This window comes from Suricata suricatta, chromosome 1, assembly GCF_006229205.1.
Source record: "Suricata suricatta isolate VVHF042 chromosome 1, meerkat_22Aug2017_6uvM2_HiC, whole genome shotgun sequence".
NCBI lineage: Eukaryota > Metazoa > Chordata > Mammalia > Carnivora > Herpestidae > Suricata > Suricata suricatta.
In genome coordinates, this window is record NC_043700.1 from 103,770,389 (window position 1) to 103,793,153 (window position 22,765).

Consider the following 22,765-nt stretch of genomic DNA (forward strand, 5'->3'; position numbering starts at 1 on the left):
GGTTTCCTTTTTTATAATTCAAAGGGCCATCATCCTCTCTCACAGTCACTTAAATCATGCAAAGTTTGAGTTTTTGTTGTCTACTTTATCTAATCAGAGTAGATTCTTCATTCACCTACCACTAAAACAAAAAATATATTTTTACCTTATATTTGTTTGCTTAAAGTGTTTACCAATGGTATCTGAAATCCAACCTTTTTGAATCAAAAACAGATCCATAACAAATGGAATTTCGGGATAATGTGAAATCTTCTTGGGCAAATGGCTTCCTAATGATTACAAAATTATTAGGTACAGATTATTTTAAAGTACTTAAGGGTAAGAAGAAAAAGCAATGAATCCTTACCATATGACACAAAACCGAATTTATTCACGTGCCAAAGCCAAAGTGCTTAATTTGAGGCTAAGCCGGGGACTTCAGAACAACAAAACTCAAAGCTTGCATGGCCTTACGTGCAGCGGCTCCAGAAAGGCAAGATCACCTTTGCCGGTTTATCATGTTTACATTTTCCATAAGCATTCTCATTACTCAATCTTGAGATTGTTTTCATAGACAAGAGTACACAGAGAAAGCACAAAACACAAAGGGCTTACACAAACGCAGTAACCACTACAGAAAGCTTAAAGAAAATGAGACACAAATCACCAAATAAAAGATATACAAAAAAACTATATCAAATTTATGACATGCGTAGCACAGGGAATCCCAGTGGCTGGCAAATACCTTCAGCATGGTCATGGCCATTTTCATCAGGGATGCGTTCAATCAGAGTCTCAATGGACTCATCCCAAATGGGCCTTGTGTCAAAGATGTCCTCAGGAATTGAATGCTCGTTCTCAACAGGTGGCAGATTTTCAATTACTGAAACTTCCAGGGCACTACTACTTTCATCATCTGAAACTAATTCTTGTTCCCTCTCTGACTGGGTAAGTCTATCCACTAACTTGGAAGCCTCATCGCTAATCTCCTCAAAGAATTCTATGGAGTTCCTGTAAAGGTCAAAGAAATGTTCCTTACTTTCTTTTGTGGGGCTCACGGCCCCCTGGCAGGAAGATGTGGTGCTCTTGCTCTTAACTGGCAATCGGGATATAAATATCTTTGGTTTTGTGGCCCCCTCTTCTGATTCTAACTCAAGCTCCTCTGCCCTCTCTCTGCTCTCTGATTCTGTCTCAGTGTAACTTTTAGTTTTTACTGAGCATTTGGTCGTTGAGTCCAAAGGACTGGTGTCAGATTCAGATTTGTTTTTACTATCTGGTGCTCTGCTTGTCACGTCCTGCCCCTGAGGAGCCACTGTTTTCTGGAGAGATGAATCTAGATGCAAAAGCTGCTGCTCTACCCTTTGGACAGGTGCTTTCACGGGGATTTTAGACTTTGGTTTTGTTTTATCCTCTTTACATTCCTCATCCAGGCTGGGTAAAGAACCTTCAGAAAGGGAGTTCTCATTCTCCACAGATGGAGGCTCTGTGGTTGACATGGGCATAGTCCTTACAGGAATTTTGAATTGGCTTTCAGTAGAAGGCACATTCTCCATGGGTGCAGTAGGGATTTCAATTACTGATTTCTGTTCCTCTGGGGAAGAATCAGGAGAATCATCGTCCCGATCTGAATATACAGACCTAGTAACTGTGGAAAAATCAAACTGAACTTGTACAACTGGCTCAGGGGGGTCAGGACAAGATATATGTTTCACACTGGACTTAGGAGGTGCATCACCCACATGTGTGGTGGGGAGGTCCTCAGCTCCTGCAGAAGGAGCCTCTTCTGTTGATATTTCAGTGGCGGCTGAATTCCCCATGTGAGAGTGAAGTTGATCACCTGAAGCAGGTATTTCCTCTACTTCCTCACTCAGGTCATCTGGAAGTAAGTCGACTTCATCACTCACTGTTTCTTTTGATTCTGAGAGAGCTAGTGACTCAGCTGATGTCTCCTGTTGTGGGGACTCAGCCGCAGGACTCCCTTCCTTCACGTCTTCAGAGAGAGTCTCTTCCCTGGATTCTTGCCCAATTTGGAAAAAGTGGAAACTTTCATCTGCATAGGACCTTTTGGTCATATCAATGGCACCACTCCGTGTCATCTCAAACAATTTTCCTTCCTGAAAGAGAAATGGATTTTGCTCACTGGTTGGAGTCCCCTCTTCGGTTGGGGTCCTTGCAGGAGTGGTGTCAGGGGTGGTGCCCTGTGACTGTCTGTCTACCATCAAACCAAATATCTTCTGCTCTTCCTCTTTCACTCGAGCTTCAAAGGCTTCATCATCCTCACGGATCTCACTCCAGGAATCAGAATCCACATCGGTTTTTGTGATGATGACTTTGCTTATTTGTTCACCAACAACGGCTGCTGTATTTGGTATAGAAGGCTCTAAAGATGAGGTGGCTCTCTCTGACTGCATTTCCCACAAGGTGCTTTCGTGTTTGGATTCTTTTCCCACATTTTGGTCCTCAAAATTCGATTCTTCACTGGAAACAGTTCTGTTGGAGGAGCCTGTTACTGCTACATCTTCATCAGAGGATTTGATGGGAACAGAATACACTTCAGATGAATGAAAACTTGTGTGTCCTACATCTGTTTCGGTTTTGCTTTCTTCACTGGAGAAAAAAGATTGGGAAGGAACGTTTTCATAAGGGCTTATCATTTGAGAATCATAGATTTCATCAGTCTCAGCTGAGTCAGACACTGGAACATCCATGGACAATGTATCTGTTTGAGTAGTAATCAATGCATCTTGAGTGGAATAGTCCTTTGGTAAGTTCTCAAAGTTTTCGTCAGTTTTGGTGTCCTCCATTTTTGAAGAAGTTGAAGAGAATATGTCTTCATCTAATTCTTTTACTTCAGATGCTGGACAATGAGGCAAAGAGGACAAAGATGAAGAGCTTTCACTGGGGCAATCTACTTGTAGAGATTCCACTCTAGAAAAATCAAGCTCTTCTCCTTCTGTGTTTTTGTCATCAGGGTCTTGGAGAGGTAATGATTCCTTATGGATAACTAGCTGCTCATCGACCTTTCCTGCAGTGGGGCTGCGGAGACCTGAAGGTATAGGAGTGACTGAGCTGCTAGGACTCCCAGCCTCACACCCATGGCCATCACAGACTTCTGATTGATCAGCATATCTGTTCAGATCATCATAAGATGTATCTGGGTCACCAGCAGAAATGGTATGATTGTCTCCAGGTACGGGAGGTTCATGATCCTTTTCTACCTCTGATTTACCTGATTCTTCCTGAGACTCTTCATTCATCTTGAAAGTGTATTGCTTGGAAACAATAGGTTGAAACTGTACTTCTTCAGGACTAGAATTGGAGTCTACGCTGGATGGAAGTGGGGAAGGAGGCTGCACTCGAATAACTGGCTCTGGTAAGAGGCCCGAGTCATTACCCTGTTTCAGCTGTGCCAACTCAGGTTCACTTTCTGAGGAGGAAGAAGCCTTTCTGCTCTCTGATGTTACTACCACAGGGACATTGCTTTCATCTTCTAAACTCTCTGTATGTTTTGGTTCATCCACATCTGCTGCACAATCAGCATCTGGGTCAGAGGATGAAGAAGATTCTTCTTGCTTGGGTTCTTTTTTGTAGTCCCTTTTCTGCTTTGCTTCTTGTTCAAGTTCATCAAACGTTTTGATTTTGGTTACCATTTTAAACATTTCCTCTTCAGGCGTGAATCTCTTTTTCTCCCCATTTTCCAAGTCATCCTCCTCTACACATTCATGAATTACAGCTGGTTTGGGTGTGCTTGCATCTGTGGCTTTGGGTGTGACCTCATAGCTAATTTCTTCAGAGCTGGGGGTGTCAGGAGAAAGGGGGCTCTTCCCTGAGCTCTCTACCAGTGATGTCTGCTCAAGACTGTCGTCCTCAGCACTACCGTCCGGGTCTCGGAGCAGCCGGGATCGCATCGAGGCCACTTCTGTAAAGAGTTCTGTTTTGGTTACAGCTGCAGGAAGAGGAAAGTGACTTGGCAGAACTCCAGCCTTCATCTTTGGTTCCACAGGGCTGCTTTCAAGAGAGTCACGGCAAGGGGATTCTTTCAGAGGACTTGGCTCCAGAGAATCTGGAGTTTTGTGTGAGGAGTTATCCTCCAGCACAGGACTGGCTTCCAGGGAGTCTCTGTGGCTCACTGCAAATGATTCATCAGCACCAGGACTGAGGACCTCACTATCTCGGCTAGGGAGTGCAAGTTCTAACCCTTGGGGACTTCTAGCGGCTCCCTGGGGCTTTGATTCAGCCCCTGTGCCTGTCTTTACAGAAGCATCAGGCAGTGGAGAGGCCTTTGTCTCATCTGAGAGCTCAGTGGTTGTGGATTTCTGAGCTTCAGTATCCATTTGTGTCTTGTGGGCTGAACCACAATATGTAAGTTGCCCCTCATCAGAAGATGCTTTCTCAGGCAATCCTTTGGGTGTTTCTTTTGCTAATAACACACTACAGCTGCCAAGGGCATCACTTTCTTGTTTGGAGCATGTGTCTTCAGAAGGCTCCAGGGTGGCCTCCTTCGGCAAACACTCAGCTGTGGGCTCTTTGCCTTCAGTAACTAGAGCACCTGGCTCTTCAGAACCATTGGTAATGTCTTTGATTGAGGGATATTCTTTTTCTGAACAAATTTCTGTTGGTGCGTCTACCTTGGTAGTTTCGCTTATTTCCCCAATTTGCTCCTCACTTTTCTTTGGTGAGAAAGAAAGGCTTTCTGGGCTTGTCTCAGGGGTCTCTGCTAGGCCCTCATGCTTATAGCTTTCTTCTGAACTAATCTGAGGGGTCCCTTCCATCAGGCTGCCACATGGAGAGCCTGCAACACCTTCGGGCTTTAGGCTTTCCGAACTGCCATCCAAAGCACCGCTTTGTAAAGACAGAGCTGGAAGAAATTCATCTTTCATGTAATCTAGTGGAAATGTAGTGTTGAAAGGACTAGTGAGCACTTGGTCTAGGTGAAGCTGTACTTCTTCAGTCTTCTCACTCATTCGGAATTGTTGGTATTTGTCATTGTCTTCCAGTTCTTGTTTAATGACATCAGAAAAGTCAGTGGAGGTCTTCCTGTCTGGGCTGATCTGGAGATCCAGGTCTCCCTGTTCGTCAGCCAGCTTTTCTTTAGGGACCTCACTCTCTTCATGGCGTTCTTCTTCTGGTGCTGACTGAACAGGTTCAGGTGTTTTGTGGCCAAGAGCTTTCTCCTTTTCTACAGCTACCTCTTCTCTCTTAAGCCCTATGGAGGAAGCACGGACCACTCTTTTGGATTCAGAAATTCCTGTTACCACAAATCTCTGGCCTCGTTTGACTGTGTAACTCTCCGTTTTCTGTGTGTCTCTCTGGGTTGGCATCTGCCCCTTTTCTTTTTCTACCCGAACTTTGCCTTTTTCTTGTGGCTGCTTTTGTTTTGCTGATTTGTGCTCAAAGAGTCCAGTCTTATGTTTAGATGGGTCCTGACCTGATTGGAAAGCCTTCATCAACTCCCGAACAGACATGGTCTCCTCGATTCTTTCTGTTTTTGAGGTGGGGGATACAGGTGGTTGCTTTTCTGTCTTCCCAGAAGGCGACACAGGCAAGTGCTTCTCAGTTTTCCCAGAGGTTGATCCAGGTGGATGTTTTTCCATTCTTCCAGCTGGGGATACAGGCAAGCGTTTTTCTGTTCTCCCGGGCGATACTGGGGCATGTTTCTCTGTTCTCCCCGAGGGCAATACAGGTGGGCGTTTGTCCATTTTACCTGACGGTGACACAGGGGGGTGTCTTTCTGTTTTTGTAGATGACACCGGGGAGTGCCTTTCAGTTTTTGTTGAGGGTAACACAGGTGAGTGTTTCTCAGTTTTACTTGACGACACAGGTGAGTGCCTTTCATTTTTTGCAGAGGGTGACACAGGTGAGTGTTTCTCAGTTTTACTTGATGGTGATACCGGAGGATGCCTTTCAGTTTTTGTAGAGGAGGAAAGAGAAGAGTGTCTTTCTGTTTTAGAGGAGGGTGATGCTGGTCCATGCCGCTCTGGCTTCAGAGAGGGAGATGCAGCTGGATGTGTCCTGTGGGTTATCTTTTTTGGCACATCCTCTTTGCCTTTGACTCGGACAGGTAACTTGCTTCGACCTTTTTGTTCATCTTCCACTCGTTTCTGGAGAGCCTTTACTTTGTCCTTTATGGAACCAATGGGAGTCTCTTCAATCAAAGGTGAAGTGGCTTTTACAGTGGGAAGAGGCTCAGGGGCTAACCCAGTGTCTTCATCTAATGACTCTTCAGAACTACCTTTTTTAAGTTCACTTTTTTCTGTACTACCTTGTACACTTTCCTCTTTTTGTTTCTGTTTTTCTTTTAATTTCCTTCTCACTGGCTTCTTTATGCCCAGGCTTGGTTTGTGTTGTTTCTGTGCACTCTGTGTTTCACCTGAGGGTGCCTCTTTCCCTTCGTTTCCAGAGCTCCTGCCAACAGCCAGGCCCTCACATTTCTCCCCTGCCATCTCTTGAGCTGTCTGCTGTTTCTTTTCCTGAGGAGACGTGTATGACTTGAGATCCTCAGTAAGGTAGTTCACTAGCCCAGTTGAGTCTTTCTCTACTTTCACGTCACTCTCTTTATCTATTCTAACTTCTACACATGGATATTCGGTGATTTCTAAGGGTGCTTTTAGCTTAGCCTCTTGTATTTCCTCATCACTGACAATTACCCACTCCTCTTCCACTAATTCTTTCTCCAGCTGAGACCTTGGCACACTGCCTTCATCTCTCGTGCAGGTTCCACTTCTCAGGATTTCATTCACTTTCTCTAAGTCCTCTTTAACTCTTTCAACAATTTCAAAAGGCTCTCCTGGCTCTTCCTCAGCAGCCTTCACCAGCTCCTTCACTTTGATAGAACCTGCCCTATCAGATACATCTGTGGTCAAGATGGCGGTCATTTTGATCAAATCTTGTTTCATCTCAGAAACTTCAGAGAGCAAGTCCGGACTGGCTAGGACAGGAACTTCATTAACCAGATGACTTTTCAGGACAGATGTTTCTGTAGATTCTGTCTCATCATCTTTGATGTGAATGAAAAACATTGAAAGTAAAATGGAAATCAAAAAATATATTGGCAAATGTAATCAGGACTGAAACAACACAGTGTCTTTTCCTGTTGTGGTGGGAGGGACAACAAAATGGGCTGGGAATGGTGGATCCACAAGGTCTCAGGATACAAAAGCAAAGCAAGGCTAACAGAAAAAAACTGAAAAGGAAAAATGAGCAGGAAATAACTTGCTTAATTTTCTCACTTGTGGCACATTCACACATAGAACAAAGCTGTAACAAATGGCCAAAACAGACACATACACACACTCACACTCTCTCTCTCACACACACACACACACACCCCTTCACAGATCACAACATAGAACGAACGCAGTGAAATTACACAGAGGTATCTCAAGATTGTTCAGATGTTACAGATCAATGTTGAAAAAAAATAAACATGGGAAAAAAAGGAAAAAAGCATTAGAAATTGCAGAAAGTTGATTTCCTCTAGTAGAAAGCCAGCAGTAGCAAACTCAGAATGCCTTCTAATGATGTATACATGTTTTTTAATCATATAGAAATCTGGAATTCAGTATGTTTTGTTCTGCCAATATACAATGACTATATTAAAAATGTCTGAATCAGCTGCAAACCGGCATTTCATCTGAGGGAAATTCACACCTAACAATGAAACAAATGGTCTGGTGCTAAGAGGCATGGTCCTTTCCTTGGAGCAACCTCCTGGTTTAAACACATAACGGACAGACCAAGGAGGGAAAAAAGGAAAGGAAAGGGAAAACAAGAACAAAAACAAAACAACAACTGTGATTAAACATATATGTGAGTCCAAAGTTAAAATGTGATGCATGGCAATCCAAATCAGAGACAGTCACACAGGACACACGCACAGTTTATGTAAGCCAAGTTATTTCCATGCAAAGCAAAGGTGGAGGAAAACTGATGGCCAAGGTGGCCTTGCTGAAATGCACAGGCAGGAGGATGGTTCAGAAATTAGAACAAGTATGTAAAACACTACTGTGGTAAAGTGTTTTTAATTCCACACAAGTCTGTACCTATGGTGCTGAGTGTAGTATATCTGAGCTATTGGTAGTGGGCGCCTACCCCCATTCACAGCAAAAAGGAAAACTCAAACTCCTCTAGGATTTACTCTTGAAAAGACTTGGGAAAGTTCAATAGAACCCTTCTTTAGAGATTATTTTATATCTAGATGAAGATCATTTAATGATTGTCTTTAAACCCAAAGAAAACCAGACATGAGTCTATATTTATAACACCTAGAATATAGGCCATCACAGCAACACAGTAACTTTTTTTTTTATTTTTTAAATGATTGAGCTGAGGGGTGTATTAGATTTTGATTTCTACTAGCTAGCATTCAAGGAACAAAAGAAAGGGCCATTTAAATAAATATGTAGTCCTGAAGAAGAAAGTGAGATAATAAAACAAAATCTCTTTTTAAGAAAAGGAGTTAAGGCAATGATAATGTCACTTTTTTAACAAATAAAAGTGCCTTCTCTTGAGAGAATCAGTATTTGTTGAGGAGATATACTCTGTGAATATGCATATATAAAGATACATTAAAATAATTTATATTGATGTAAATTTATTCAAGTATAAGCCAATGAAAACATCCAGAATTTCAGATAATCTAGTCCTGAATGGCAATTTAAGGTAAGAGCAAAGAGATTCAATTAGAAGCATTCCAATAATTTAGTTGTTATTTACATTGTACTAGGTCTTCAAAACAAAACCAAAACAAACCCAGATCATTGCACAGGGCCAGCTGACCACCTTAAACATGGTTCTAAGTTTTCTCTCTCTGCGAGTAGCACCCTGAAATACACTGAATCAAAAAGAATTTTTAAACTAATAAATGTAAAAAAAAACCTGGTATTTTCCCCCTATACCATTTGGGGCATAAAAGCAAGAAAGAAACCTGAAAAATTCAACTTTTTCCACACAAGAAGCCAGAAACAGGCCAAAAAACTTAACTGTTAATAGATTGCTTCAACTCAAAATGAGTTCTAAGACAGCTCTCGTGAGGTCTGTAAAAACCAGTTAGTTTTCTCTGTACTAAATTATGTTTGGGATTTGCACCATTATTTAAAATTAGGCCTATAATGACACACTATTATGATTAGTACTTTCATCCAGGAGGTTCTGATTTTTGCACTCTTGGATCTTTTTTTCCCCCCAGAAAGTTTTCAGAAAAGTCCGTCAGACCTCAGCCTGAAAGGAGTCAGTTACACTTCACCACAGTAAGAGGTGCTAGGTGGTGGGGGCGGGGGGAGGGTTAGCTTTAGCTGAGAACGACTAAGACAGTATCGCTTTTGCAGGTGTAGCCTATAAAACCATGAGCCCTCTGCCCAAGGCAGTGTTGCGTGATAGAAAAAGTGATACTGTCAAGTCAGTGCTTAAAAAAAAATGAGATGACAATGTTATGCTAACAAATGGACAAAAACAATAGGGTGGGTTTCTAAACAAGCGGAACAGCAATAGCAGGGTTAACAGGGGCATCAAAAGAAAGTGAATGCTTAGATGAATAATCATTGCATTTTACTGCTAATTAGCTCATTAGATATTTTTGTAATTTAACTGGCCAAGCTGCTTTTCTAAATATACATTAATGATTAATAAGGACAATATAAAAATATAATAATTATAATGGTTAGTAATGGCAACTAGCTTGCATCTTAATTCATGCTTCTCTTTATCATAGCCAGCTTTCAAACAAACTCAATTTTATTTAAAATCTTACTTTTCTCTGATGTCATATCGATCTGAAAGAAAACAGACATAAATTGAATGGTTACAAATTGTGTCTTGTTTCACAGCCCCTGATATGCACATAGTCACAGCCACGAGGAAATAGGATAAGCCAGAGGAAGGTCAGAGTAATTTGCTACATTTATTCCTGAGAGTCTCCTGGATTCTTACCATAACTTTGAAAAAACAAATCTCCTTTCTAAGCACTATAGGTGGAAAGTACTTTTTAATATGTTATTCCCAGGAAGATGTGATCCGGGATGTGTTTGATGTTAGAAACACATATTTATTAGGGAAAAGGCCAAGAAAAGTATAAAGTAGGGGTTAGACAATAAGTACCGATTTAGTTGCAAAAAAGAATGAAAGAACAAATAGCATGCCAAGGTAATACATTCTACAGAAGTAGTTGCATTATCATTAATTACAAGCAAAAGTTCCAAATCCTGCAAAGAATATAAACTGAGTCTACTGCCCTGCACAGCTCCTGAAAATATTCAGTAGAAAAATCATAAACCTAATTCAAGAAACTCATTTAAACATAGCAAAAATGGTCTTAGGGGCACCTGGGTGCCTAGGGACACTTCAGGTAAGTGTCCGACTTTGGGTCAGGTCATGATCTCATGGTTTGTGGGTTCAAGCCCTGCTTCAGGCTCTGAGCTGTCAGCCCGGAGCTGAGTTGAACTCGGAACCTGCTTCAGATGTTGTGTCTCCCTCTCTCTCTACCCCTCCATTTGTTCTCTCTCTCCCTCTCAAAAATAAATTTTTAAAAATGGTTTTAAAACTGCACTGCTCTTCTAAGAAGGTGTGTAGGTACCATTTTGAACAGCTTTGGTGACAGAAGCACCAAGTGCAGGAGGGAAATGGAATATGAGAGACAAAAGAGTGACCTCCGGTTGAGGGAAAGGATGACATCAGTCTTGTTGCAGTGTACTATGTATATGGTCACACACGGCAGGACCATGAGCCTATGATCACCCTGTCCTGTTCCACGGCCCGCATAGGACAAAAAAGTGAATTCAGGGGGACTCTCTGCACTGAAAAGGCCTTACATTTTAGGCTGGTGGGTATAAGGGTATTTATTATATTTTTCTTTATGTTTTTGTATTCAAAATCCATCAGAGAAACATTTAAAATATAAAACTAGTATTATTGAAAACATTTATGTGCAACTATTAACAACTGCATTTGTCTATCTTAGAAACAGGAACCAGTATCTAAATAGGAAAGCAGAAAGCACTTCCCAATGATTTCTTTCATTTCTATGATAATGTTTGGGCGCCTTCAAATCCTCACAAGGGAAACAAACACAAATGTGCCTGAACTATCAGAGAGGTCTAATTCAAACGGTTCTTTATTCAAGGTAACCCCGCTAAGACTCACTTTCTTCACCTGTGATACAGCATCTATGATATGACGGCACAGCCCTCACAGGGCAAATGTGAGAGATTAGTGTTTATGAAGTATGTGGAGCACTTAAAAAAGAATCTACTTTATGAGAGGTGCTCATTATTAGCAGAGTTCTGCATTATGATATTATAGGCTAATGGTTGGGCTATATACTCCTTACAGTTTCTGGTCTCAGTGGCTCTCAGACTTGATGGTCTTAAGGCTCCTTCACACTCCTAAAAATGACTGAGAACCTTGAAGAACTTCTGTTTATGTTTGCTATACACAAGTATGTTTCATAACATTACAACTGAGAAAATGCTGGAGCCCAAATATACACCAGCAATATTCCAGAGTCAGAGTGATGGTATCATCATATGTAATGTAGCCTCCGGAAGACTCCTCCATAGCTTATGGAGCTATGGGAAGTTAAAGACAAATAATGTCTCAGTAACATTTTAAAAAAGTTTTGAGCTCCAGGTTTCTCCAGATCAACCTTTGAGAAACGAAATAATAGCTCAGCCTTCAGCAGTCGGTAGGGAAAGATATATTACTGCACAGAGACAGGGTAGCAATTTACAGGGAAAGCTTTACTGTTCTTTGAATTGAGTCTACGAGATGAGAAAACAGAGGCTCAGAGAGGTTACTAAAACCATGACCCTTCATTTACTAACACCTGTAAAACCCTTCCAAGAACACAGGTTAACTATGTGCTCTTAGTGGTTAGAGCAAACACAGCCGTCAACAAGCAGCAAGGTCATACAATTACCTCTTCCTCCTGTTCTTGATCTGACTCTGATTCCTTGCCGCCCCAAGATGCCGTGCAAGATGGAAAAGAGAGCAGAAAGAGTAGAGAGTATTTAGAAGAAAAGAAAAGGTAAAACATGCTGCCAACAAACATCACCAGGCAAGCATACAGACAGTGTCCGCTTATTTTTTCTTACTAAGAGTTTATAGAAGACAGGCACAAACATTTTAAAAAGGATTGATTTGGGGTGCCTGGGTGGCTCAGTCGGTTAAGCCTCCGGCTTTGGCTCAGGTCAGATCTCACGTTCGTGGGTTGGAGCCCCACGTCGGGCTCTGTGCTGACAGCTAGCTCAGAGCCTGGAGCCTGCTTCTGGTTCTGTGTCTCCTTCTCTCTCTGCCCCTCCCCCCTCATGCTCTGTCTCTCTCAGTATCAAAAATAAATAAAACAAAAAAAAATTTAAAAAGGATTGATTTAAATGCAAGAGTCTGTAGATTCAAGAGGCAAAAGAACTAACATTATATACTAATTTATTAGACAAAGGAACTAAAATAATAAATATACTCATTTCACATAGTAGGTTACTAACAGCCCTAAGGTTTGACATTTCATGGATTTGATGCCCATGTACACATAAATGACGATGGTATATTCCAGTCATTACAGACGCTCACTGAAAATCTTAAAAGCCACATATAAACATACAATGAATATATTTTAAATAGCGAGGCAATATTTAGGAGTTCTATTATAATGAGGCACTCCTACATTCTAAAGTATATCTGAAATGTACAATGTTGGCATTGTCTTCCTTTTTGTTTTGAGTTACTAAATGGAAAGCTGTCCTGGACCATCACAGCGTTAATGATATGTCTTGACTTAGAAATACAGTGTCACAGTACAGTAAGTGCTTTCTTTCACCACACATTGAAGCTCACTGAAATCAGAGACAAAGCTCATTCATCTTTCTATATCACTCGGTGGACAGCATGGCAGTATATATGTCGTTATAGTTCTTACTTGGCATTCTGCTTCAGTGACTCACACATCTACAAACCCAAAGCACATTTCGCGTCAATTAGAGTGAGATTCTGCTCATTTGGATGGATATACCTATTTTGTATTTCAATTGATGGAATAACATGTAAGCCTACATACATAGATAATATTTCATTTTTATTATATAATCAAAATTTGCAGTATTAAAACATGATGCTATGAGCTATTCTCTATGTGACTCATCTGTTAAGAATGATAAGAAAAATAGACAACGGTAGGTAAAAAGAAGTGTAGAAAATGATTTTTTTTGTGGAATCAAGATGTAGGGTTTTAAATGTATTTCTACTTCTCCTCCAACTCTCACTACTCATCCCCCTCCCCAAGCTCTAGTACACACTCTGACAACCTGCGGCAGGCCCCCAAAGGCTGCCACGTGGGAGCTTTCTATGGAAAAGATAACGGTTAAAATTGTTTTAAGTAACCAAGTCAAATTATCCCCAACATTTAATTCATTCAGTTGTCATCTTCAGCTCAATCAGAGTTAGCAAGGAGTTCTGTAATGGTGAGAGGTTTGAACAGAAAGTAATATCTGGTGGGGCGCCTGGGTGGCTCAGTCGTGTTAAGCATCTGACTTCAGCTCAGGTCACAGTCTTGCAGTTTGTGGGTTCAAGCCCCACATCAGGCTCTGTGCTGACATCTCAGAGCCTGGAGCCTGCTTCGGATTCTGTGTTTCCCTCTCTCTCTGCCCATCCCCAACTTGTGTGTGTTCTCTCTCTCTCTCTCTCTCTCAAAAGTAAATAAACATTAAAAATTTGAAACAAAGAAGAAATAATATCTGGTAAGTAGACTTAGTGTCAGGAAATGATGAATTTATTCCTTTTCATAATGTTTCAAATCTACTCCTTGTCATATGGGAGTATTTTGTATACTAATCATGTTAAAACAGTTGAAAAATTAGATTGATATTCCAAAACATTACCGGTTATAAGATGAACAAGTAATTATTTCAGCAGTAAAATAAAATATCATAATGTTGCTCTAAATTTAATAATATATAATCTACCTGTGAATTGGTAGTGAAGAGAAGTTAATGGATTCATAATATTTTGGTAGGGTCAAATGTACTAGTAAGATCCCAGAAGGGCATGTACATAAAATCAACAATGAAGACAATACCAATGATTTTATTTTAAAAAATTAGTCCAAAAAGTTAAATCTTAAATTCAAATTTTCTCTTTCATATCAAATTTATATTTATAGAAAATTTTCCATGAAAGTGAATTTAATTCCATATAGCTATGTTTTTCCTTACCTAAATGGAATGTTATAAATTTACAGGGAATTAAAAATGACTATTATAGGGGCACCTGGGTGGCTCAGTTGGTTAAGTGTCCTACTCTTGATTTCAGCTCAGGTTGTGATCTCACAGTTGTGAGATAGAGTCCTGTGTCTGGCTCCACACAGAGCATGGAGGCTGCTTAGGCTTCTCCCTCTCTCTCCCTCTCCCTCCTCCTCCTCCTCCTTCTTCTCCTCCTCTTCCCCTCCCCTCTCAAAATAAATAAACATTTTTTTAAATGACTGTTATATGTGTTTATATGCTTACATTCAGTGGCTTTGCTATATTTATTTTAAAGGATTTGAAAATTAAATCTTATACAGACTGAAATGCACTACAGCAGATATGACAATACCTTTGTGTAAATCGGCAGGGTGATGTTTAAGTTACAAATAGCTTGATGCACCAGGCCTCTTGTGGATTTTGGCTCTTTCATAAATGATAGTCGCCCGCAAGGTTCCTGAGTTGTATCACGTACCTTGAACAAGAAAGGCATACATGCTTCACCAAGATATGATGTATATGATTTATTTTAATTAGAGGATGCTCAAAAGAATCAGGAAGAAATAAATTCATTTGATAATGCCAAGGTTTAGAGGTGTTCCTTTCTTTTTCTATTATCATTTAGAATGACTTTTAAAAAAATCATTTGGTTTCTAAAAATTGCTGTAAAATATACATAACATAAAATTTAGCATGTCCATTTTTACACTTACCATTTTCAAGTGTTCAATTTAGTGGCATTAAGGACATTCACAAACTTGTGCAATCATCACTACTATGCAGAAATTTCCATGATCCCATTCTGTACCCATTAAATGAGAACTCTCCATTCTCCTCTTCTGCCAGCCCTCAGTCACCTCTATTCTACCTACTGTCTCTATCAATTTGCTTCTTCTGGGTACCTTGACTAGATTGAGTTCTACAATATTTGTTCTTTTTGAGTCTGGGTTATTTTATCTAGCTTAGTATTTTCAAGGTTCAATCATATTGCAACATATATCAGTTTCATTCTTTTAAAGAATTGTGTTAAAATATACATAACATAAAACTTACCATTTCAACTCTCTTTACACACACAGTTTAGTGGCATTAAATACATTCACATGGTTGTACAACTATCATCACCATTCATCTTCGGACTTGTTCACCTTCACAAACTGGAACTCTGTTTCCTTTAGACAATAGCTTCTCACTCCCTGTCTCCCTCCTCTGGCAACTACCATCTGTTTTCTAACTCTACGCATGTGACAACTCTAGCTAGATACACCTCATATAAATTAAAACATCGAATATTTGTCCTTTTGTATTGGGCTAATTTCACTTAGGATATATCCTTGAGCTATATCCATGTTATAGCCTGTACCAGAATTTCATTCCTTATTAAGGCTGAATAATATTCCATTATATGTATATACAATATTTCATATTCATTGTATGTATATACCATATCCATTCGCCTGTCAATGGATATTTGGGATGTTTTCACCTTTTGACTGTTGTGAATAATGCTCTTATGAACACTGCTGTGCAAGTGACTGTTTGAGTTCCTGCTTTAAGGTCTCTTGGTTATATACCTAGAAGTTGAATTGCCAGATCATATGCTAATCTATGTTCATATTTTTGAGAAATCATCAAACTTTTTTCCATAGTGGCTCCCTCATTTTATATTTCCACCAGCAATGATCAAGGTTCCAATTTCTCCACATCCCTGCCGATACTTGTAAGTTATTTCATTTTTTAACAACAGCCAACCTAATGGGTACAAAGTTCTATCTCATTGTGGTTTAAATTTGAATTTCCTTAAGCTGTTGAGCATCTTTTCATATGCTTATTAGCCATCCACATAACTTCTTTGGAGAAATGTCTAAGTTCTTTGCTCATTTCTGTATTTGGTTGTCTATAGAATGACTTTTGCACATCAACAATATCAAGTATTAGCTTAATTACATGCATTTGTGTCAATTACCCTTCAGCAGGTACAGCATAACATGATGATCCATAGAACCTATCTTTAGTCAGGCAAAACAATCAAACCAGAAATGGCACAACAAAAGACTCAGAGATCATCTTGGGAAAGCTTAATAGACTTTAAAGAATTTAAAAGACATGTACTGACATATACTGGGAAAATCATAAGGGATTGAAATGAGTCATTGTGGACAAACTGTTTAGAATTGTAGTCTGAGGTTAGTGTAATAAAAAACTGATGGAGACCAGCTTCTATTTTGTGAGGACTGAGCATTATTAGGACTTCTAGAATAGTGACATACACTGAGAAATAAGAAAAAAATGAGTGGCTGGAGAAATAGAGAACAGAATCATTACTTCCTTTTAATTTCATGAATCTCTCCATCACACATTTTTGTCCTTCTTTATAATTGGACTCTAGAATGAAATGTGTGTCCATTACTGCCAAATTCCTAACTTGGATTAATATTCTTAAACAGAGACAACAGATTCATGGTGTATTGAAGTGTCTCTGTAAATGTTTGCTGGATGAATTTTTGAAAATATATCCAATTCACAGCTCTATCTGGGATAATCTCTTACTAGGTTAAGTGAGATACTGGGTCCTTTGAGAGCCTCTATTACAAAATGTTGTCACTTAAAACTCTTGGTCTCCACATTACTGAAATTAACACATCTTTAAAAATTAAGCATAAATATTTAAAAGAAATAAGAGTAAAAAAGAAGAGACTTCCTTTACAATTTGAGAAAAAATGGCCAGTTTTTCTAATTAATGAATTGACTATTTGCTCCAATTCTCAGCCATATGATTTTGAACCTCAAAAATAAAAGTGGTTGGTTTTAGAGGACTATAAAGTTTCACAGATATGGTTTAAAAAACTTAATGGAAATGATTGAAAAGCAAATATTATCTCCTCCCAAAGGAAATCAAATCCTTACTTGATCTTAAATAAAAGGCATTATAAAATTTCATGTATATATTACCTTGACAAAGAGAGGAAGTCGGTTTTCTTTAAAGGCAAAAAAACTGAATATATGATGTTGGCCACTCTTGGTTAATGGCACCAGGTTGCCGAAACAATCAACATAAATTGGTTTTCCTTCTAGTACCTGGTGAAAATGGAGAAAAATAACACATAGTATAATAGCAATAATTATTACATGGTATTTACATTAAAAAAGTGGTGATATTACTTGGAACACAAAAATTATTTTTAAAATCTTTTAATGTTTATTTATTTTTGAAGGAGAGAGTGACAAATTATGAGCAGGGAAGGGGCAGAAAGGAGAGACACAGAATCTGAAGCAGGCTCCAGGCTCTGAGCTGTGAGCACAGAGCCCTACATGGGGCTCGAACTCAAGATCTAGGAGATCAGGACCTGCGCTGAAGTTGGATGCTTAACTGACTGAGCCACCCAGTCACCCCCCAAAACTCTTAAAATATACATACATAATCTTTAAATTACTGACTGATGTTTTGTCTTATCCGTGACAAAGCATGGGTTAGTACTCCATCCCTCTTCTTACTGGTATAGGAATGACAGGAATCTTCAAATGCATGGTGGCAGTTTTAATATTTTCATTTCTAATAGTTTCATGTTACTCCTCCAAAACCAATATCTCTTTAAGTCCTACATTTTAAATTTCTGATTGAGTAATTTTTGACATCATAATGAGTCAGGTTACTTGACTTCAATATCCAAAGGCCCAGTGGTTAAAAAAAAGTCCAAAATAAGAAAAAATAATGTTGAAAAGTCCTGAATATGGTACTTTTGCATTTACACAAAGGATATATTTCCCAACTGCTTTCTTGACGATTAAGAAGTTATAATAAACAAGGAAAGACAAAGACATCTAAACTACTACAGTCACTTACATACGTTAGCAATAGCCCACAATTTTTCCCAAAATAATTAAGAGAGTTCTTTTACCTCCTCAAATACACTGAGACTATCCCTATAGCCAAACTAGTTAAAAATGGCTAATTTTTGACCTTGACCTTCTAACTGATCAAAATGTGGACTGGTCATTTTTTTATAGTTCTATTTATTAAATACTATTTAAAATGTATTAGTAAGGGTATAAATACCATGTCAATACAAATTATTTTTGTAAATACAGTACCTCTACATCCCTGCTTCTGGCCACCTCAGCAAAGTTTTCTTGTTGTTCAAGGGTCTTATCCACTTTATCATCAGTCATGCAGAAACATCTCAATCTGGCTTCAATGGGGTCATGTGATTTGGCAAACACAACAAATTTGGCCATATACGGTACACAGATAATTTCTCTATACACTTGTGATGCAAAGGTAACAGATTCCTGGATTTGTCGACAATCTATCAGCCAGAACCTACAAAATGAAGTAAGGTCAGTTATGAAATTTAAAATATGCCAGTTGAAAAGACAATAACAATCCCTTCACTATGATCAAAATAGTCATTAAATGTTTCTTGGAAAAAGAAGGGAGTGAGGAGGGAGATGCTAAGAGAAACTAAAAGGAAAGATAAGTGAAAGGAAAGGTAGAAAGACCTTTCTCCCTTAGGAAGAAGGGAGTGCAGAGTAAGAGAGAAAGATTAGGTGTTTGAAATCAGCTATCAAATGCTGTATTTGTAATTTTCTTCCATAGAGACGCTTGTGAGTATTCAGTCTTCTCAACTCTATCTCAGTGCTTTAGTCTTCTAGACTCACTAAGTTGAGAACTTAGTATCAGACATTATGACAAGTATCACACTGAATGAGAATTTCTGTTTTCCTTGATTCCCTCTTCTGGTCTTTGTTTTGTTCCCTGAAACTCTTTTCAATATAATCTACTCAGCTTTTCTTCACTATTCTTTTCCAGTAACCTCTCCAGTCACCAAGGTTGGTAAAGCCATTTTAAACAATTTGCTTTTGCTCCAGAACTTCTAAATATTGAATATAATTTATAGGAGAAATTATTTGCTTATGACCAATTACTCCAACCTCTCCCTGTGACGTTGCCAGGCCGCTTCCTCCTCACACACCATTTCATTCAGTACACTAACCTTGCTGAGCTTCTAGCAAAGCTTGACCTCTCCCCTCATCTGAGGCCCCAAGAAAAATAACTACACTGAAAAAGAGGTCATTGACAGACATTTTTCCAATCTGCTCTGATATACTTTCAAAGGTTGTTCCACATCCTCTTGCTCTGAAACCTTTTCCCACCAACTTCTTTGACTCATTTCCCATAATCTTCCAACATTCCCAAGATTTCCTCATCGTCTTAGCCTCTCTTTTCTTCAAGTTCTTGATCCATCTGTTTCCTTTTTTCATTGGCTTTGGTAAAATATATATAACATAAAATTTACCGTTTTAACCATTTTTAAGTGCAATCATATTTTAGTGTAACCATTAAATACACTTACAATACCAATGTCTTTGTCTCTCCCATAAGGCCTTCTATAAAAAAAAAAAAAGGCACGCTCCCGCATTACTTCTGGATTCTAGATTACATGAATCATTGTTGCAACCCCCAAAATGCTTTTGCATTCTATCTTGGCATCTTTGCTCATGTTACTCCCTTTTCCACTTTTTATGTTTATTGGGTTCTTACATGTCTCATGAGTCACCTCTTCCTGGACATCCACTACATCCTGATGCAAATACCCTCTGCTGAATTCTTTAGTGCCTCTCATTCAAAACTTGCCATTGTCTTGCAGTAGAGTGTAGACACCTGAGTGGCAAGCACACTGACACACTGAGCCCGAGACTTGGTTGAGATACAAACATGTGCCATTACACTCAGGTTACGCTGTGCACTGTTACTGAGCTACTCATGAATTTCTATTTTCCTTTCCTGCCCTGAATAGAAATTTAAGTTTTAACCACTCTCAACTTCGGTTTTCTCATGTGTAAAATGGACACAATACCTCTTGCTCTATTTAAGTCACCCAGCTGTTATAGTTATCAAATTAAACAAATGGGAAAATGCTTTCCAATCCATTCTTCCCAATGCAAATCGGAACTAAATAAACTGATGTTTATATACATGGAATAAAATGAGCTTCAGCTTTTAAAAGATGTGTGATATGTAAATGGTTAAGACATGGGGAATATATAAATATGTTAGAAGGCGTAAGAGTCACTGAAACCTCTAAACTATTTAAGCAAGCCATGTTGGGCTTTGTGTTTTTATTATTCTGTTGGAAAAAGTAGTTCAGGCTATTTTTTGACCGCAGGAAATTTATCTTTCCTAAGACCTTTGGGACTGGAAAAATCAGTGGTGGCTGCCAAAGCCAGAGTCAGGGTCATACAGTCTAAACCGATGATCACTTATTTTTTCTTAGATTTTAATTCGACTGGTTTTCCTTTGTTACTGTAGCATCACTATTATATTCGCTGTCAGGTCTAGTTTAAAATCTGAAAGCAAATGCAGATGATGTTTAAAAGCAAACCAAAAAGAGGTGCTCTTAAAGAATGTAAGAAACAACATAAAACAAAAGACCACGGGGAGGGGCAGTATCATAGGGGGCTGTTCCGGGCTGTGCAACCGTACCTGGCAGACACATTGGTTGTAAAGGAAACACATTCATTGACAAATGTTAATGGCGTAGTTCCTGTAATATCTTCCCATTGTGCAGGCGTGGTTCCTCCTGAAATAATAGGATCGCTTTTAAAAATTGGGCAAAACTCCAGACTTTAAATTATAAAACAAAGTCTTTGTGGTTCTGGCTGTGTTCATCTCTTAGTCCCACCCGCCCCTCAAGATGACACGTAGGAAACAACATGTCTAAAAACCACATGCTATAAAATGACACGCTGAAAACAAATAGCAGACACCACCTTTCAAGGAACTTAATTTAAGGGAAGTTATTTGAATAACTGGCTCAAAATACTAAGTATTCTATGCGCTGACATTCTTTTTTTAATGTTTCAAGCTTTTATTTAAATTCTAGTTAACATATAGTATAATATTAGTTTCAGGAGTAGCATTTAGCGATTTATCACTTACATGTAACACTGAGTGCTTATCACAACAGGCATGTCCTTAATATCCACAGCCTATCTCCTCCACCTCCCGCCATCAACACTCAGCTTGTTTTCTACAGTTAAGATCCAACTGACATTCTGAAGCTTTTATTGTAATTGCTAGGCTTTGAATATATTTTACATTGTAGTGGTGGATGATCTTAAAAGATACTTCGATCAACCAAGGAGCTGAATACTTTGTTAAAATAATAAAAAATCCAAATATTCTTTTATTCCTGAACTTCATATTTTATGCAATTAATTTGAAGAAATAAAGTTCTTGGGGTGCCTGGGTGGCTCAGTTGGTTAAGCATCCAACTTTTGATTTCAGCTCAGGTCATGATTTCAGTTTGTGAGTGCAAGCCCTGCTTTGGATTCTCTCTCTGTGTCCCTCCCCTGCTTGCTCGCTCTCTGTCTCTTTCTCTCTCTCAAATAAATAAATAAAAAAGAAAAGGAATAAAGTTTATTTTCAATTTGCAGTTAAAGACTGGCAAAAAAAAAAAAAGCCTGGAAGATATTAAGATATTAAGATATTGCAATAAATCTTGCATAATGGAGTGAACAAATTAATAATGCTAAAGAATGGCCTAGATACATAGAAAAATCACCATGGAGGCTGACATAAACTTTCATTCTACTGGAAAATTAAGTTGGCATAGATATGGATGAAGGAGTCTTAAAGCACTGCAGGAGGAATGTATTTTTGAGGTGAGAAAAAATTGCGACTCAAACTTTTTAAAGAAGGTAATGAATTATCAAAAAAAGTTCATGGAACCTTTTCTAGTAGGCTTCTAAAATATTAACTCTTAGCAGAAGCATATAACAGAGCAAAACACAAAAATCTAAACACTTTTGGTTAACATGTTTTAATAAACAATTAAGTTTACGAAACTGTTTACTATAGGCGGCTCAGTCAGTTAAGTGTCTGACTTCAGGTCAGGTCATGATCTCACAGTGTGTGGGTTCGAGCCCCATGTCGGGCTCTGTGCTGACAGCTCAGAGCCTAGAGCCTGTTTCAGCTTCTGTGTTTCCCTCTCTCTCTGCCCCTTCTCCACTTGCACTCTGTGTGTCTCTCTCTCTCAAAAATAAGTAAACATTTAAAAAAAATTCTTAATAAAAAAAAAGAAGCTGTTTATTACAAACCCATCTGAATAACTAGATTAGGTGGCACCCAGGCCGATCCTCACTGGATCATCTACAAGGGCAGGATGTGCCACAGACACTTTTCAATCTTCCACGCCAGGAACGCTGCACATTATAGAGAAACTAACTGTACACCCATGGAACAAAAAGTATGAGAATGACACGCAGGAAAGCTGGGAGACAACCAGAAATGGGTAATTGGGAAAGAAGTCATATGTGAAGCCTGATTTCCTTCTATGCTCATTATAGTCTGTGTATTTAAAAATTCTGTCATATTAATCAAGAGTCTATAGATGCTGGTGAGGGTGCAGAGAGACGGGCACCCTCCTACACTGTTGGTGAGAATGTAAACTGGTGCAGCCACTCTGGAAAACAGTGTGGAGGTTCCTCAAAAACTATCAGTAGAACTCCCTATGACCCAGCAATAGCACTGCTAGGGATTTACCCAGGGGATACAGAAG

The 22,765-nt window shown here is 39.0% G+C and overlaps 1 protein-coding gene across 8 annotated transcripts in view; it reads right to left on the reverse strand.

Moving 5' to 3' along the window:
- Window positions 1–22,765, reverse strand: part of ANK2 (ankyrin 2) — a 336,115-nt gene that overhangs the window by 21,725 nt on the left and 291,625 nt on the right. For 6 of the 8 annotated variants that reach the window (XM_029941812.1, XM_029941804.1, XM_029941830.1 and 3 more), the window contains 6 exons: window positions 20,689–20,785; window positions 18,297–18,525; window positions 17,157–17,282; window positions 14,557–14,679; window positions 11,891–11,923; window positions 9,728–9,749 (listed from right to left, as the gene is read on the reverse strand). In XM_029941812.1, the coding sequence (XP_029797672.1) occupies window positions 9,728–9,749; window positions 11,891–11,923; window positions 14,557–14,679; window positions 17,157–17,282; window positions 18,297–18,525; window positions 20,689–20,785 (630 nt within the window). Of the gene's footprint in view, window positions 1–724; window positions 6,977–9,727; window positions 9,750–11,890; window positions 11,924–14,556; window positions 14,680–17,156; window positions 17,283–18,296; window positions 18,526–20,688; window positions 20,786–22,765 lie in introns of all 8 variants that reach the window. The other 2 variants (XM_029941796.1, XM_029941791.1) reach the window with 1 other exon arrangement.